We start from the raw sequence: 13,297 nt of genomic DNA on the forward strand, positions 1-13,297 counted from the left end.
GTTGACTGCACTGAGCACCACTTTAATTTTTCCATGTGGTTTTACGTATATTAGCAGTGCTGTGACTGTGATGTGCACTTGAGCTCCTCTAATGTGGCTCGTTCCCCTCGGTGAACATTATTACATGCTGATTCAACACATAAATTCCGCTACTATATGCTACGTTGCTAAATAGCCTTGACAACTCTTGCAAATTTAGGTCATACGGATGTACACATACTTTTACACACATCTTGAAATGCGTGGTACATGCTGTACGTGCTCTGCCTCGTGGGGTAAGAACCGACACACACCTTTGCACATTCAGAGCTAAGCAGTGTGAGGAGAATCTCAAGGGACACAAAGCTGAGACAAAGAGCCGTGATGTATGGCCTCAGAGGAACCAATTGGTGGCTTGCGGTGACAGAATCCCATGTGTTTATTGATTAATGCTTTGTCTTTTGAATCACTATTTCTGACCTTGTGTGCAAGTAAAGGTTGGGAAGCGCATTCAAGAGCAGGACTCTGATTTTGAATTAAGGTTTACAGTCGGTCACCTCATGAATATTTGATCTGCGTTGCGGCAATAACTCATTTCACTTCACCTTTGTGTCCCCTTGTCGATGTCATCGGTGTGTGTGTGTGCGTGTGTTTAATGACTGTATGTGTGTTGCAGTGCAAGCTGGAGCAGCAGGCGTGTCTTACGGGGAAGGATCTTACCCTGAAGTGTTCTGGGCTGTGTCCTTGTCCAACTACTGCTCCTACAACCAAGGAGAGTAAACATGGTGAGAGCAACATACATGACATACAACTCGTGTGTTTTTATTCTCACACATCTACTCAAGCATAACAGCCATCATAACTGCATAAATAGGTGCAACAAATATTTTTCTCTCCTGTACTTACACAGAGGGCTGCACCGGGCAGGATCTGGCTGATCTCGGGGAGCGTCTGAGGGACTGGTTCCAGCTACTGCAGAGTAATGCCAAGCAGAACAACAACAGCAAGCCTGGGGCCAAAGCCACTGCAGTCAGCACCACATCAGGTTAGAGCTACTACTTAATAAACTCATTGCATGAAGAGGGCATTTCAATGCTTTAGATACAGGGTTGCGTACTATAAAATGTCCAAGAAAGCCATTAAATCTATTTTTCAAAGCAGAAGACAAAGCTTGTTTCTGCTGCTGACAGTCGACACTGTAGCTCTTGGCTGTTTAACACTGTACGTCTCTGGATCTCTAAATTCACAAAAAATAATTGATGCCTCATAAAGAAATAAACTGGATGCCTTCCACAAGCTATTTTCTGGTTCAAGGATTTGTAATCAGTAATCGTATCAGCCAATCACTATAATTAAAATAGCAAAAAGAAGTACAGCAGGAAAATCAAATTCTAATAAATGTGGTTTTACAATCCTGTTGGCGCCACTTGCAACCATTTGCCTGAAACTATCTTGGATGGATAGTGTAACATAATGCTGCATCACATACGGGAGGATGTTTATGCTTCAGGGTACAATCGGGAAGTTGCAAGCATCAACCGGCGTTGTAAAGCCGGGAGAACAATACGACATAATGCCATTTTCATATGCAAAACTTGTTCTTTCTTTTTTTTTTAACGTTGAAACTGGCAGCACTGGAAGAGCACAGCATTAGGAGGATGATAAATGCAGTTGATTTGCATTGGAAACAGGAGATGTTTCTGAGCATGCTGGCATGATTTTTTCCGTTTGTGCAGCTGTCCCCCTGAAAAAAGTCTATGTTTGTTTGTCTGCCTCTGTGTGTTGGCAGTGCTGGACAGGAGCCTGGTGGCCAGCTGTAAGGACTCCATAGGCTGGATGTTCTCCAAGCTGGACACCAATAGCGACCTGTACCTGGATCAGGCCGAGCTGGCTGCCATCAACCTAGACAAGTATGAGGTCTGCATTCGGCCCTTCTTCAACTCCTGTGATTCCTACAGGGACGGCAAGGTCTCCACTGCCGAATGGTGCCTCTGCTTCTGGAGAGAGAGTGAGTGTTCAGGGGATTATGTGAGGTTTGCAGGCTTGTGGGTTCGCACTCGCTTGTCTGTATGCTGACATTTTCCCTTCTGGCACATGCAATCAAACTTCAAGGCGCTCGGCTGCCCTCGAGGTGTAGCTGCGTCTGTGTTGTGCACTGGCCCATCAGTGTTTGTCTTCCTCCTCATCCTTCAGTCCCCCTATGGGCCGAAACGGTCACCGCAAGGCACTAAAAACATTTCTGCTGCTTGTTGACAGCCTGGTTCTCCCACAGCTCTCGGAGATTGAGCGTGTCAGCCGAGCAGCCGAGCAGAAACTAGGTCCCAGGATTGTACAGCTATTTATTTGTGAAGAAAGGGTCCAAAAATACATGGATTATAGTTGCAGCTCTCTAAGATTTTTGTTATTTTCTCTCTTCTGTGACTAATTGTGCCTTTATTTCCACTTCTTTTAAGAACCCCCATGCCTCGCTGAACTTGAGAGGATCCAAGTATTAGACGGCGGCAAGAGGAAGTTTGGTAGGTGCAGGGGGTTAGTCCCTGATCCTTTCTGTGGATTATAACATGATACGGGCGTCTTTGTGTTTGTCTTACGCGTACATGTTAAGAAGTAAAGAGGAGCAGTGTGTGATTATGTGTGAGTGTTCATGTGCGCACTGCAGATTTTGATTTTGGCTTGCTGACTGGGCTCTGAGTCAAGACTCTCCAAGGACACAGAGCGGTGAGCAGGGGGCAGTCTGCCAGCCTGACGCGCTGACGTTCCCCCGAAAGACTGGATGGACAGTTCAGCCGTCCCTAATTATTATTTTTCATTACATTTACAAATGTATCAAAACACAATTAAGCGACACAACAGATCCGCCCATCTCTGAAGTTTACAACTAGGCTAATTTTTTGCCTCACCGATAAACACAGCTACACTTAAGTGTGATCACAGGCAGCTTTTTATACGTCCTCCCTTATAACATAATGATAGCCAGCCACCCCCACATCACCTCAGTAAGCTGCAGCATGCTGACTTCCTCTGGGTATTCCTCCATGAACATATTGTTTTCATGGAATATAGAATTAGCCTCCACATATGCTGCATGCATTATATTGTCACTCGGGCTCAGCGCCATGTGTGATGAGCCGCACTGAGAAATTGTCGAGATTGAAGGCGAGGCCGCTTTACCTTACTTGGCTCTTATTTATTTATGTGTGTGCGTGTAAATGGCAGGTCGATTCATTCCTAGCTGTGATGAAGACGGCTTCTACAGGAAGCAGCAGTGTGACAGGGGGGAGTGTTGGTGTGTCGACCAAAACGGAGGAGAAGTGGCCGGATCGAGGATTCGTGGCAAGCCAGATTGCGGTGAGTGTCGAAAGGTTTCAGATGCCGATAAAAAACTGATTTTTTGAACTTGAAAGCTGAATGCAGTGAAAGATCAGTGCAGATCAGCGCAATTCTGCACGTGTCCCCGGTGCATGCATTCTGCACAAGGCTTTCTTTATGTTAAAGGGCTGAGGCCCACTGCAGCATAACTCACAGTAGGGACCAAGTGCCACATTCATGTGTCCGGAGTCATTTGCATTCTAAAGCGCCGCTTGTCGCTGTGAGAAAAGTCTTTCAAGATAAATGAGGACTGGTTGGACTGAACCTGTGCCTGATAAGAATAGGTCCCTTGGCAAGGTTTAGAAATAGCTATTAAAATCCAGACAAAGTCAAACACATGCCCCCCCCCCTTTTTTTTTTTTTTGCCATTGCAGTCAGTGTTTTTAAATTGATTTTAGCATTTCTCACTGGCACAGAAAGGACTCCATCAAAGCTGAGAGGAAGGCATGCTGAACAGAATATATTGCAATGTGCAAGATGGCCACAGCGGATAATTCGATTTCTCTGCATCCACCCCCCCTCCCATGCCCCGTGTGTTTTCTCTCCGTCTTCCCGCAGATTACGAAATGGCATATTCAGGTGATTTTGGAAGTGGGGTTGGATGGGAAGACGAGGAGGAGAAAGAAGCCGAGGAGACTGCAGAGGAGGCTGAAGAAGAGGAGGTGGGAGAGGTGGATGACGGGGGATATATCTGGTAAACGGGCCAACCGATCTCTAAAGGAGCATCTCAGTGGGCCCAAACTTACACACACACACACCTATACACACAAATCCTGCAAAGAGATGGACGGGATCAAGCGCTCACACTCAGAACAACACGGGATTATAAAAATAAGGAAAGGGGGGGAATTGGCACAGGTTGGGAGGGTGAAGATACGGATGCTATGGAAGTAATTCTTGTTACAGGATGATAAAGAGCAAGGGAGGGGTGGGGGAGATCACAGTTAAGAAATTATGGGTCTGGTGTCATGAATTTTGTCCTTCATACTTGTGAATCTTTGTTCTTTTCTGTTGTCTGTCCTTTAAACTATCTTTGAGCAGTTTTTAGCTGATGCATAATGGAGACTTTAAGAAGCTGCAGGTGCTTTGCATTAAAAAGAATAAAACAAAGCGAGATCGGGTGCACTTCAGTAGTCCAAATTGGCCTCTTTCATCGATCATGTTTGCAGATTAACAACATTTAGATAACCAGTTTTGCTTTAAGGCAGAAATCTGGCAAAAAAAAGAAAAGAGAGAAAGCCACATTAGAATATTGAAAAGCACCTTTTGACTTTGCCATTTTCATCTCTTATGCTTCAGCTCTTATGTGACAGTAGTGCTCTGTCTCATTCATGACTTAAGAAATGTTTCTCATGCGTCACTCTTTAGCTTGTATATATTGTGTGTATCAGAAGGCAGAATGTCACCTATTAGTCCCGTAATCAATGCCTTGAAAGACTAGCAGAACATGCTGCTTAGTTGACAAGTGTACATCGTATCATAGTGTGGATTGGTTATTGTGTTTAATAAAAAAATGGAATAAAATAAACGTATCTATGTGGCTCCAGTGGCCACCATACAACTGAGTGTGTTCTCTTTTCTTTTCATGTCTAAACTGGAGCCAAAGCACCTTGTTCCCCGGCTGCACAAGGGGAGCCCAGCTCTCCATTTGCTGAAAATGACATAACATGCATTAGGGTTGACCTGAACACAATAGGAGTGTTAATGTGGTTTACCAGGAGATTGAACTTTGGAGCTTAGCACCACTGGAACCCTTGAAACAAGCCACATAGCTCTTTTTATTTAGCGTTTTAATATCAACTCATTAACAGTGAACTGAGGGTCTTTAAATTCAGCGTACTCACCGGTAAGCAAATACTGGGCTATCCTATAGACATACACATATACTAAATATCTATAGCACTGTGAAAAAGTCTTGAACCGCTCTTCATTCCTTTAATTTCCCAGGAAACTGGGAACAGGGCAATAGAGTGTATAAGGCATACGAGGAGATTGTACAATTTTAATGAGCTTGAAAGTGAATATTTGCTATGACCACCTTTATTCTTCAACACAGCCTGAACTCTCTTGGGCAAACTTTCGCCTTGTCATTTCTTTTAAGTAGTCTTCAGGAATAGTTCTCCAGGCTTCTTGAATGATATTCAAAGCTCTTCTTTGGTTGTTGGCTGCTGTCAAGAAAGGTGTGATTGAAAGAGAGCCCACCCCCCCCAAGGTCTTAAGATCCAGCATTTTATGTTTACAGAGATACAAAATGCTATGACAGAGTTTATCTGTATTTGCTTTTGCTAATAGTAAATCATCTTTATTCTTAATGATATAATCAAAATATACATCTAATTAAGATAATGAATGTCTGTTCTAATGTCTGGATTTTGTGTGTAGACAGCTGTAACCTTGATAGATTAGTGTCTGTGTGTGTCTACGGGAATGTGAAAAGAAATGTATCTCCAGCCCATCATTATACATGATTCTGAATAAGAAAAATGGTATGACAGTACAATTTTCTGTATGTTTGTCACACTTAAATGTTACAAATCAAATCAATTTAAATATTAGACAAAGACAAGGCAAGTAAATGCAGTTTCTAAATGAAAAATCAAACCTACTGGTTTAAAGCGTATATTTAAAATGTGACAAACAATATAAAAAAAGAGGAAATCGGGACACGGAATCATAATTCATGTAGAGTTTGCTGATAGTTAATCAGGTAGAAGTTTAATTGATGTAACAAGTGAGAAAATATAGTAATGATTCTAGTGGCTGGCCACTCACTGAGAGCTTGTGTGGAGATGCCCTTGGAAGCTCTGTGTGTGTGTGTGAGAGAGAGAGGAGGAGGGGAGGTGGGGAGTGAGTGCAACACTGAGGAGCCACTAATCTAAAAGAATGTCTGACTTTAACATGTCTGATTCAATAAAAGACATTATATTGAGTGTGTTAACAAGGTGCCAGTTTTTGCTTATGCTTAAATGATTCATAGGTCAGCATTAAGTAGCTTGACAAAAAACATTCTTCTGAAAATATTCAGGTACAAAGACTGGATTGAGGATTGACAATGATGGGGGGGGGGGACAAAAACAGCCAGTGTCCAAAGCTAGACCTTCAGAAAGCCTGGAGAACTATTGACTGAGACCACTAAATACAATGAAATAAAACTACAAATATATTTCAAAATGACATGTGAGCTGGGAAAGCCGACTTTCTGATGCATAGCTTTGACATTTGTTCCTTTTTTCCTGGAACATTGAAAAGCAGCACTAAAGTCTGTCATTTTCTGCTGTTTCTCTCTAAATCTGCTCTTTGAACAATACAATAAAATAACAAAAATAACATGCTGGTTTAGAAAGTTGACTGTATTTCTGTGCAGCTTGTTAGTGTGAAAAAATGGCAAATAAGCACAACATAAGTACAGCAGATGGGCTGATCGGTATGATTAATTAGGCAAACGGTTAGTCATAAACCAGAGTTTTGGACAAAGGGAAATTCTGAGACACTAACTGAAGAACAAGTCAGATTTGATAAATGTAAGGGATCCTTTACAAGAAAAGGTCCTATAGCACTCTTACAATAAGTGTTTGTGTTTCTAAAAGAACATGTCATTTTTGGCCAGGATATCAGCGAGTCAATCTGGCAGACAGAAAGGTGCTTACATGCATGACTGACATCCAGGGGATGAAGCTTACTCAGCAAAGTCACCTTGCATGGGTTCATGATTTTGCCAGAATTCTCTGATAAACAAATTCACCTAATGCTGTGTTGGATGAACTGTTTTTTTGTTTCACTTTTTTTGTTGTTGTTGTTTCACAATACTGACCTACATGTGTGCACCAATACCCATATAACATCGATAAGCTGAAACTGTTAGATACTACATTACTCAAAAAAATTGCGGGAACACATTGAAAACACATCAGATCCCAGTGGGAAAACAATGCTGGATACCTATACTGATGTGGACTGGGTAATGTGTTAGGGGAAAAAAGGATGTCACATCTTTTGATGGAAATTAAAGTTATCAACCTATACAGGGCTGAATTCAAAGAAATCCTTAAAAATGGAAAAAATGATTAAATTTGATTGGAGCAACTCAAAATGGTAATCAGTAGTTTCTATAGCCCCCACATGCTTGTATGAATACCTGACATTGTTGGGGCATGCTCCTAATGAGAAGACAGATAGTGTCCTGGGGAATCTCTTCCCAGATGTGGGCCAGGCCATCACTGAGGTCGTGGACAGTCTTGAGTCTCCACAACTTCTCCAGATCCTTTCACATAGTCGCTTGTGCTCAGGGTGAACCTGCTTTTAACTGTGAAAAGCACAGGGTGCCAGTGGTGGACCTGCCAATTTTGCTATTCTATGTCAAATGTCAATCGGGCTCAATGGTGCTGGGAAGTGAGCGCAGGGTCCGCTAGAGGATGTCAGGCCCTCAGGCCACTCTCAGTCTGTTTCTGATTGTTTGGTCAGAGACATTCACACCAGTGACCTGCTGGAACTCATTTTGTAGCTCTGGTAGCGTTCATCCTGTTCCTTCTTCTACAAAGAAGCAAATACCAGTCCTGCTGATGGGTTCAAGGCCTTCAACAGGGCCTTGTCAGGCTCTCTGCCCGTCTCCTGGAAGCTCCTCCATGCTCGAGAGACTGTGCTGGGAGACGCAGCAAACCTGGTATCCTGGAAGACTTGAACTACCTGTGCAACCTCTGTAGGATCCAGGTATCACCTCATGCTACTAGAGGTGACTCTGACCCTGGCTAAATGCAAAACTAGTGAGAAAGGTTGTCTCAGTGTTGCTTCTTTACTGCATCAGTTGTTAATTTCATTACCACCAAAGCAGCTGAAACTGATTAACAACCCTCTGCTACTTAACTGACCAGATCAAGATCCCAGAAGTTTAACTGACTTGATGCTATACTCTTAATTAAAAGTGGTCCTTTGAGTTTTTCCAGTAGCGTGTAGACCGGTCAGAATATAACTACTACTTCTTCTAAAATAAAAACTTCCCTCTAGCAAAGTTGGTTACAGATGCACAGACAGGCTAGCCATATTTTTGATTACAGATATCAAATTGAAATCTATATATTTGTGGTTTCCTTATTTTAATGAGCAGTGCAGCATGGACGAACACTGGACCTATAATAAGATGCTATTAAAAAAAAAAAAAAAAAAAAAAACACTATTTGAAACATATGCGTCTCTGTGCGAAATGCTCCTTAAGGATTCAGTGTTCTTGTCAGCTCATTTCTACCCCTACCGCACCTCATTCTGCAGTGAAGTGTGGCTTGTAGCTATGGGAGACCAGCAGAAATGAGATACAGACACAAGTCTGCATATCAGCACTTCTAACAGCACAATGCCTTTAGAAAACTCTCTCCTCAGCCTCCTCGGGACACTGCTGAAAACTCTCCACTGTGAACTATTCAGCCTGGGAACAGTGAAATAGAAACCTTTCAGCATGTTAGAGCGTATGCACATCCTCAGGAGTTCAGGCCCAGAAAGCTCGTCTTAGCATTGTAAAAACTGACAGCAACCAATCCTCTGAAATGTCATTTCTCAGTTTCACGTTTCTGTGATAATGGAAATCAGAACCAGTAGCTTCCCGGTGGGTGAAACCTCAAATGTGTTCGCTGCGAGTGGGTACGTCTGCCAACAGATGTCTGAATACCTGAAACCGACAGCAGTCCTCTGGCTACCCAAAGGGACCAATCATTTTCAGCAGCCTGTCAGCTTATTATGCTGAATATTCCTCCCCGCCTGGTAAAAAAAAAAAAAAACTGTATGCACCAGACGCAGGTGTAAATCCTAACACATGCTCTGAGAAATGTGTCTTTGATGCTGTAACTGTAACATAAATAAGGATCAAAAGTTGGAGGATTCGCTTTTTTTATCCCAGCAGTTTACGTAATCTTTTTTTTTTGTTATTTTATAAATGAATAAATGTATTTCATAACCTTGGGAATCCAGCAGCACACCAAGAAAACACTAAACATTAGCTGAAAAAAAATTAATTTAATGTCATTATTGTGCAATTAAACAGGTATAAATGTACTTAAAGTGCCTGTAAACATTAGTATCCTTATAAAGACTTTCTGGTTAACCACATGACTCTGAGATGACAATTAAGCAGTAATTATTCCTTCAGTTGCAAACATCTCATCTAATTCATTCTGACTTGTTATCTCTATTACGTGTCAGTGTAGTGCAGGGGTCCTTGGTTACAGTTTGCTCTGAGCACCTTGTAGTCTCCACACCCTCCTGATTTCTTTTTCTGTGCTGTCCAGCTCCCTGAATACATTAACATCCTTTGTCTGCTCAAAGTGCTGCAACAATCTCTGGAAAACAGTCACTGGGACGCTGAAGTTCAGGTGTGGGTAAGTCACTTTAGTGGCCATGTCTCGCGTGTTGCTGGAAACGATCCCTGCAACACAAGAAAGAAACATTTTTTGTGAATTTAAAACCGCAAATACAGCAGTGCTGACTGAACCACTGTTATAAGCACAGTTGACTTTTCCCTGCACAGAGACGGTTTCTGTGGTTATCATGTGCCCCCCTCTGTTCAAAAGGTGTACATGGCTTTCTTCCTGCAGGACATCCTTACCCAGCAGCTCTCCTGAGCATCTCTGCACCACAGCACCCCCGCTGGTCCCCGCTTGTACTGCACATGTGGTCTGGAGCATGACAGGCTGGCAATTCCAGCTAATGGCTTTGGAGAGGACGCCGCAGGTCAGGGACGGACCGCAGCTTCGACCCAGCCCACCGTATCCGACGACAACTACAGAGTCACCTGAAGTTAGAAAAGGCCATTACGGTTTTTAAGTGTAAAGAGGCGGGAACTCTCTTCTGGCACTGCTTATAAAAAAAAAAAAAATAACAGTAATTCTACTGTTTCTGCTGCACAACCTGGAATGAAACTCTGACACATCCGTGAGACCACAGCTTCTGGGACAGCCTCTCTGAGCTGCACCAAAGCGAGGTCATAGGGTGAAGATGCTTTAGTGGAAAAAAGGACATCACCCACTGAATCATGGACTCTGAGAAAAGAAAATCACCAAAAAAGTGAGGATTATTAGTCTTACACATTCAGTGATCACAAAACATACTTCCAAAATGTGGTGAAGATGCTAACAAAACATGAAAGACCATAATCCCATATGGTGTAGATCCATACAGAAAGCAAGGGTGAATTTCACTTTGTCTTTGATGCAGCAAGTCCGTGTCAGCTTATAGGACTGTACATACATTCAGAAGTTTATTACTTCCTATAAATTACACTCGTTTTTTCCAGGCTGGAATAATAGTACAGAATACATCTTTAGTGGCGTTAAAAATCAAGAATTTGATGCACAAGTTTGAATATATTTCTGATTTTCTCTCATCCAAACCCGGTCAATCTGCAGGCAAGTTCCTAGTACTTGTTTTTGCTTGTTTTTTTCTACCCAAAATTGTGTTAGGTTTGAAAAGAAGACTAAGATTAGTGAATTAACACATTTTAGTGTTTAATAAGGTTTGAATTAATTTATGCTTCAATTAGGAGGGGGTCTAAGATAGTGAATGTGCCATCACCTGTCCCTGTGGTGGAACTTCAAGCGGACTTTAGACTTCCTGTTGACAACATGCCTGCACGTCGCAACCAATCGAGAGCCAACAACAACCCCTGAACCCCAGAACTGCCCGCTGTCCACAAAGCAAACAGTGGGGTATTTAACAGCTTTTGACTCGTGAGCAGCGGTGGACATCCGGATGCCTGACTCTCCTGGATGAAGCCAAACATTTCTGAGGGGATCCTGGACACTCATGCAGCTGATGAGATTCCTGAAGACCAACTGGGCAGAGCAGACCAGAGTGAGGCCAATCCACTCATTGGCCTTCCAGCCAAATGGAGACACGATCAGCCCGATGAGGTGCACGCTGCCTGCACCTTTCACCACAAACAACCCTCCACCTTCTGTGCCTGGCAGGCAGCGGGCATCTGTGAGGATGACAGCGTTATCTTCTCCAGCGAGGTTACTGATGATACCTCTGCTGAGGGTGCTGATGAAGAGATCCAAGCAGAGGGAGCCAAAAGGTGAGCCGCAGGCAACAACAGGGCAGCCCTTCTGGAGAGGCACACTGCTCTTCCAGGGGATGGTACCTGAATCCTGGCTGCTGTCTAGCACCACACCTGCCCTGAGTACAGCAAACCAGCTGAGGAATTGGAAATCTCTGAGCAGCTCCTGATCCTCCTCATCACAATGGAAACGCCACTGGTCAGCCTCCTGAAAAACTGCCTGGAAAGCGTGTTTAAACTCCATGCAGTTAACCAGCATCAGCAGCTCGGCTGCAGCCTCCTTCTGCCCTGCTGCCGTTTTGCTTCTGGAGGGTGTGATTGTTGCTCTCTGTGCGCTCTGCTTGGTGTCAGTTGGAAAGCTGACGCGGATTTGAAGTTTGGCACTGAAGCTGCGAGGTGGCAAGAAGTCGTGGTCCCAGTAGAGGGGGTCTCCGTCGGTGATGAAACGTGAAAACGGGAGTCCGGTGCATATGATGATTCCTGTTCGAGGGTGGACAACAACTCCGCTGCAGCTCACCGGTTTCTTTGCCGAAGACGCCTCTGACACCTTCACAACACAGCAGCGCCTCTCCACGTCCTTTAACTCCATGCTCCAGCAAAGCAAATCAACAAATATTTTAACGGCGTTTAAAACACTCGGAAACGCAGAAAAAGCAGCTCATTAAAAATGTGTACATGCCAGGAGTGAGAACAAACCTTCAGATAAGTCACTGTGACCTCAAGTTTAAACTATTTATCAAAAATATTTCCCACAGTGTCGTCTAACTTCTTCGCCCTGTTTCTAACTTCCTGGTTCTGCTTCGTTCCTGCACCTGATTGGTCTGAAAGCAAACACCTTCTAGCCAATGGGAAACAAGGAAACTAGAAGCAGTTCCTATATCCCGATTAGAAGTTTATTTACGTTTCACGGTGTTTTATGTGTGTTTTTATGTCTAATATCTTTGCTGATATCAGCATATAGGCTGAAGTCAACTGCATTTACGATGAAGTTGTATATAAAATAAATAAATAACCTGTTTTGCCAGTATCTTTATGAATCTGTGTTCTACATTGTAATCAATCCAGTCCTGGGTCACTTAAAATATCCTATCTATTTTGCTATTTTTCATGCAATTTCTGTTGTCCTCTTTGCCAGATCACACTTGGGAAAGACATTTTTAATCGTACTGACCTGATTTGTTTTGTTTTTGGTATTTAGTTTTGTATTTGTTTTTTTGCAGCTTCTACGTTGTGACAGGAACGAATACTTTATCCTGCTGAAAATGACTTGATATCGTTCATAAGAGACATGTTGGATTGTTTACAAGTTTAAATACCAGCAACCACTTTTTTGGGAATATTTCTTAGCAGATAAAATATTTTATTTTAGAGCATTTTATCACATATGGAATGGCATATTGTGTTTTAATTCTACCGAATGCTTGCTAATATCTGTGGAAAAGTGGTACAGTGGTTTGTGGCCCTGGGTTCAAATCCAAGGTGAGGCATTTTTCTCCTCAGGTACTTTTGCAGCCCAAAAACAAGTTTTCATTTAGGTTCATTGGTGATTCTAAGTTGACTGATGTGAATGTGAAGGGTCGTCTGTCTCTCTGTGTTAGCCCTTAATGCTCTAGAACTGGGATGTTAAACTGTTGTGGAAGTTTTCCATTTAATAAAGCCTGCAGACAAGCGGTGAGTGGTAGCTAACATCCTTTAAACAGAACGAAGCTTGGTGAGAGCACCCATTGTCACGGGGCAGACGATCAGCAGAGTCCCTGAGCCTAGCATAACCAGGAACAAAAGGCAGTACACAGCTGTTTTCACACCTTTAAGTGTGTAGTTAAACTTCTTTACACTGACAGAAAGGAGCTTTTCACTGGTCCAGCCCACTAAAGCTCAATAAGTTTGACATTCCTGTTCTAGGAGGACCAG

General features: G+C 42.9%; 2 protein-coding genes across 3 annotated transcripts in view; one reads left to right on the top strand and one right to left on the bottom strand.

The window, feature by feature from the left end:
• Nucleotides 1-4,909, top strand: part of spock2 (SPARC (osteonectin), cwcv and kazal like domains proteoglycan 2) — a 37,337-nt gene extending 32,428 nt beyond the window's left edge. For both annotated transcript variants that reach the window (XM_031735237.2, XM_031735238.2), the window contains 6 exons: nucleotides 656-764; nucleotides 890-1,024; nucleotides 1,769-1,987; nucleotides 2,433-2,495; nucleotides 3,196-3,327; nucleotides 3,907-4,909. In XM_031735237.2, the coding sequence (XP_031591097.1) occupies nucleotides 656-764; nucleotides 890-1,024; nucleotides 1,769-1,987; nucleotides 2,433-2,495; nucleotides 3,196-3,327; nucleotides 3,907-4,046 (798 nt within the window). In that variant the 3' untranslated portion in view covers nucleotides 4,047-4,909. The remainder of the gene's footprint in view (nucleotides 1-655; nucleotides 765-889; nucleotides 1,025-1,768; nucleotides 1,988-2,432; nucleotides 2,496-3,195; nucleotides 3,328-3,906) is intronic.
• A 4,421-nt stretch (nucleotides 4,910-9,330) lies between these two features.
• On the bottom strand, nucleotides 9,331-12,219 carry tysnd1 (trypsin like peroxisomal matrix peptidase 1). The gene is made up of 5 exons (XM_031735262.2): nucleotides 12,083-12,219; nucleotides 10,903-11,976; nucleotides 10,240-10,370; nucleotides 9,938-10,123; nucleotides 9,331-9,757 (listed from the first exon to the last, which is right to left on the bottom strand). The coding sequence occupies exons 2-5, from the start codon at nucleotides 11,973-11,975 to the stop codon at nucleotides 9,555-9,557; spliced, it is 1,593 nt and encodes a 530-aa protein (XP_031591122.2). The 5' UTR covers nucleotide 11,976; nucleotides 12,083-12,219; the 3' UTR covers nucleotides 9,331-9,554.
• Nucleotides 12,220-13,297: the final 1,078 nt, after the last annotated feature.

Source organism: Oreochromis aureus, linkage group 13, assembly GCF_013358895.1.
Source record: "Oreochromis aureus strain Israel breed Guangdong linkage group 13, ZZ_aureus, whole genome shotgun sequence".
Classification (NCBI taxonomy): Eukaryota; Metazoa; Chordata; class Actinopteri; order Cichliformes; family Cichlidae; genus Oreochromis; species Oreochromis aureus.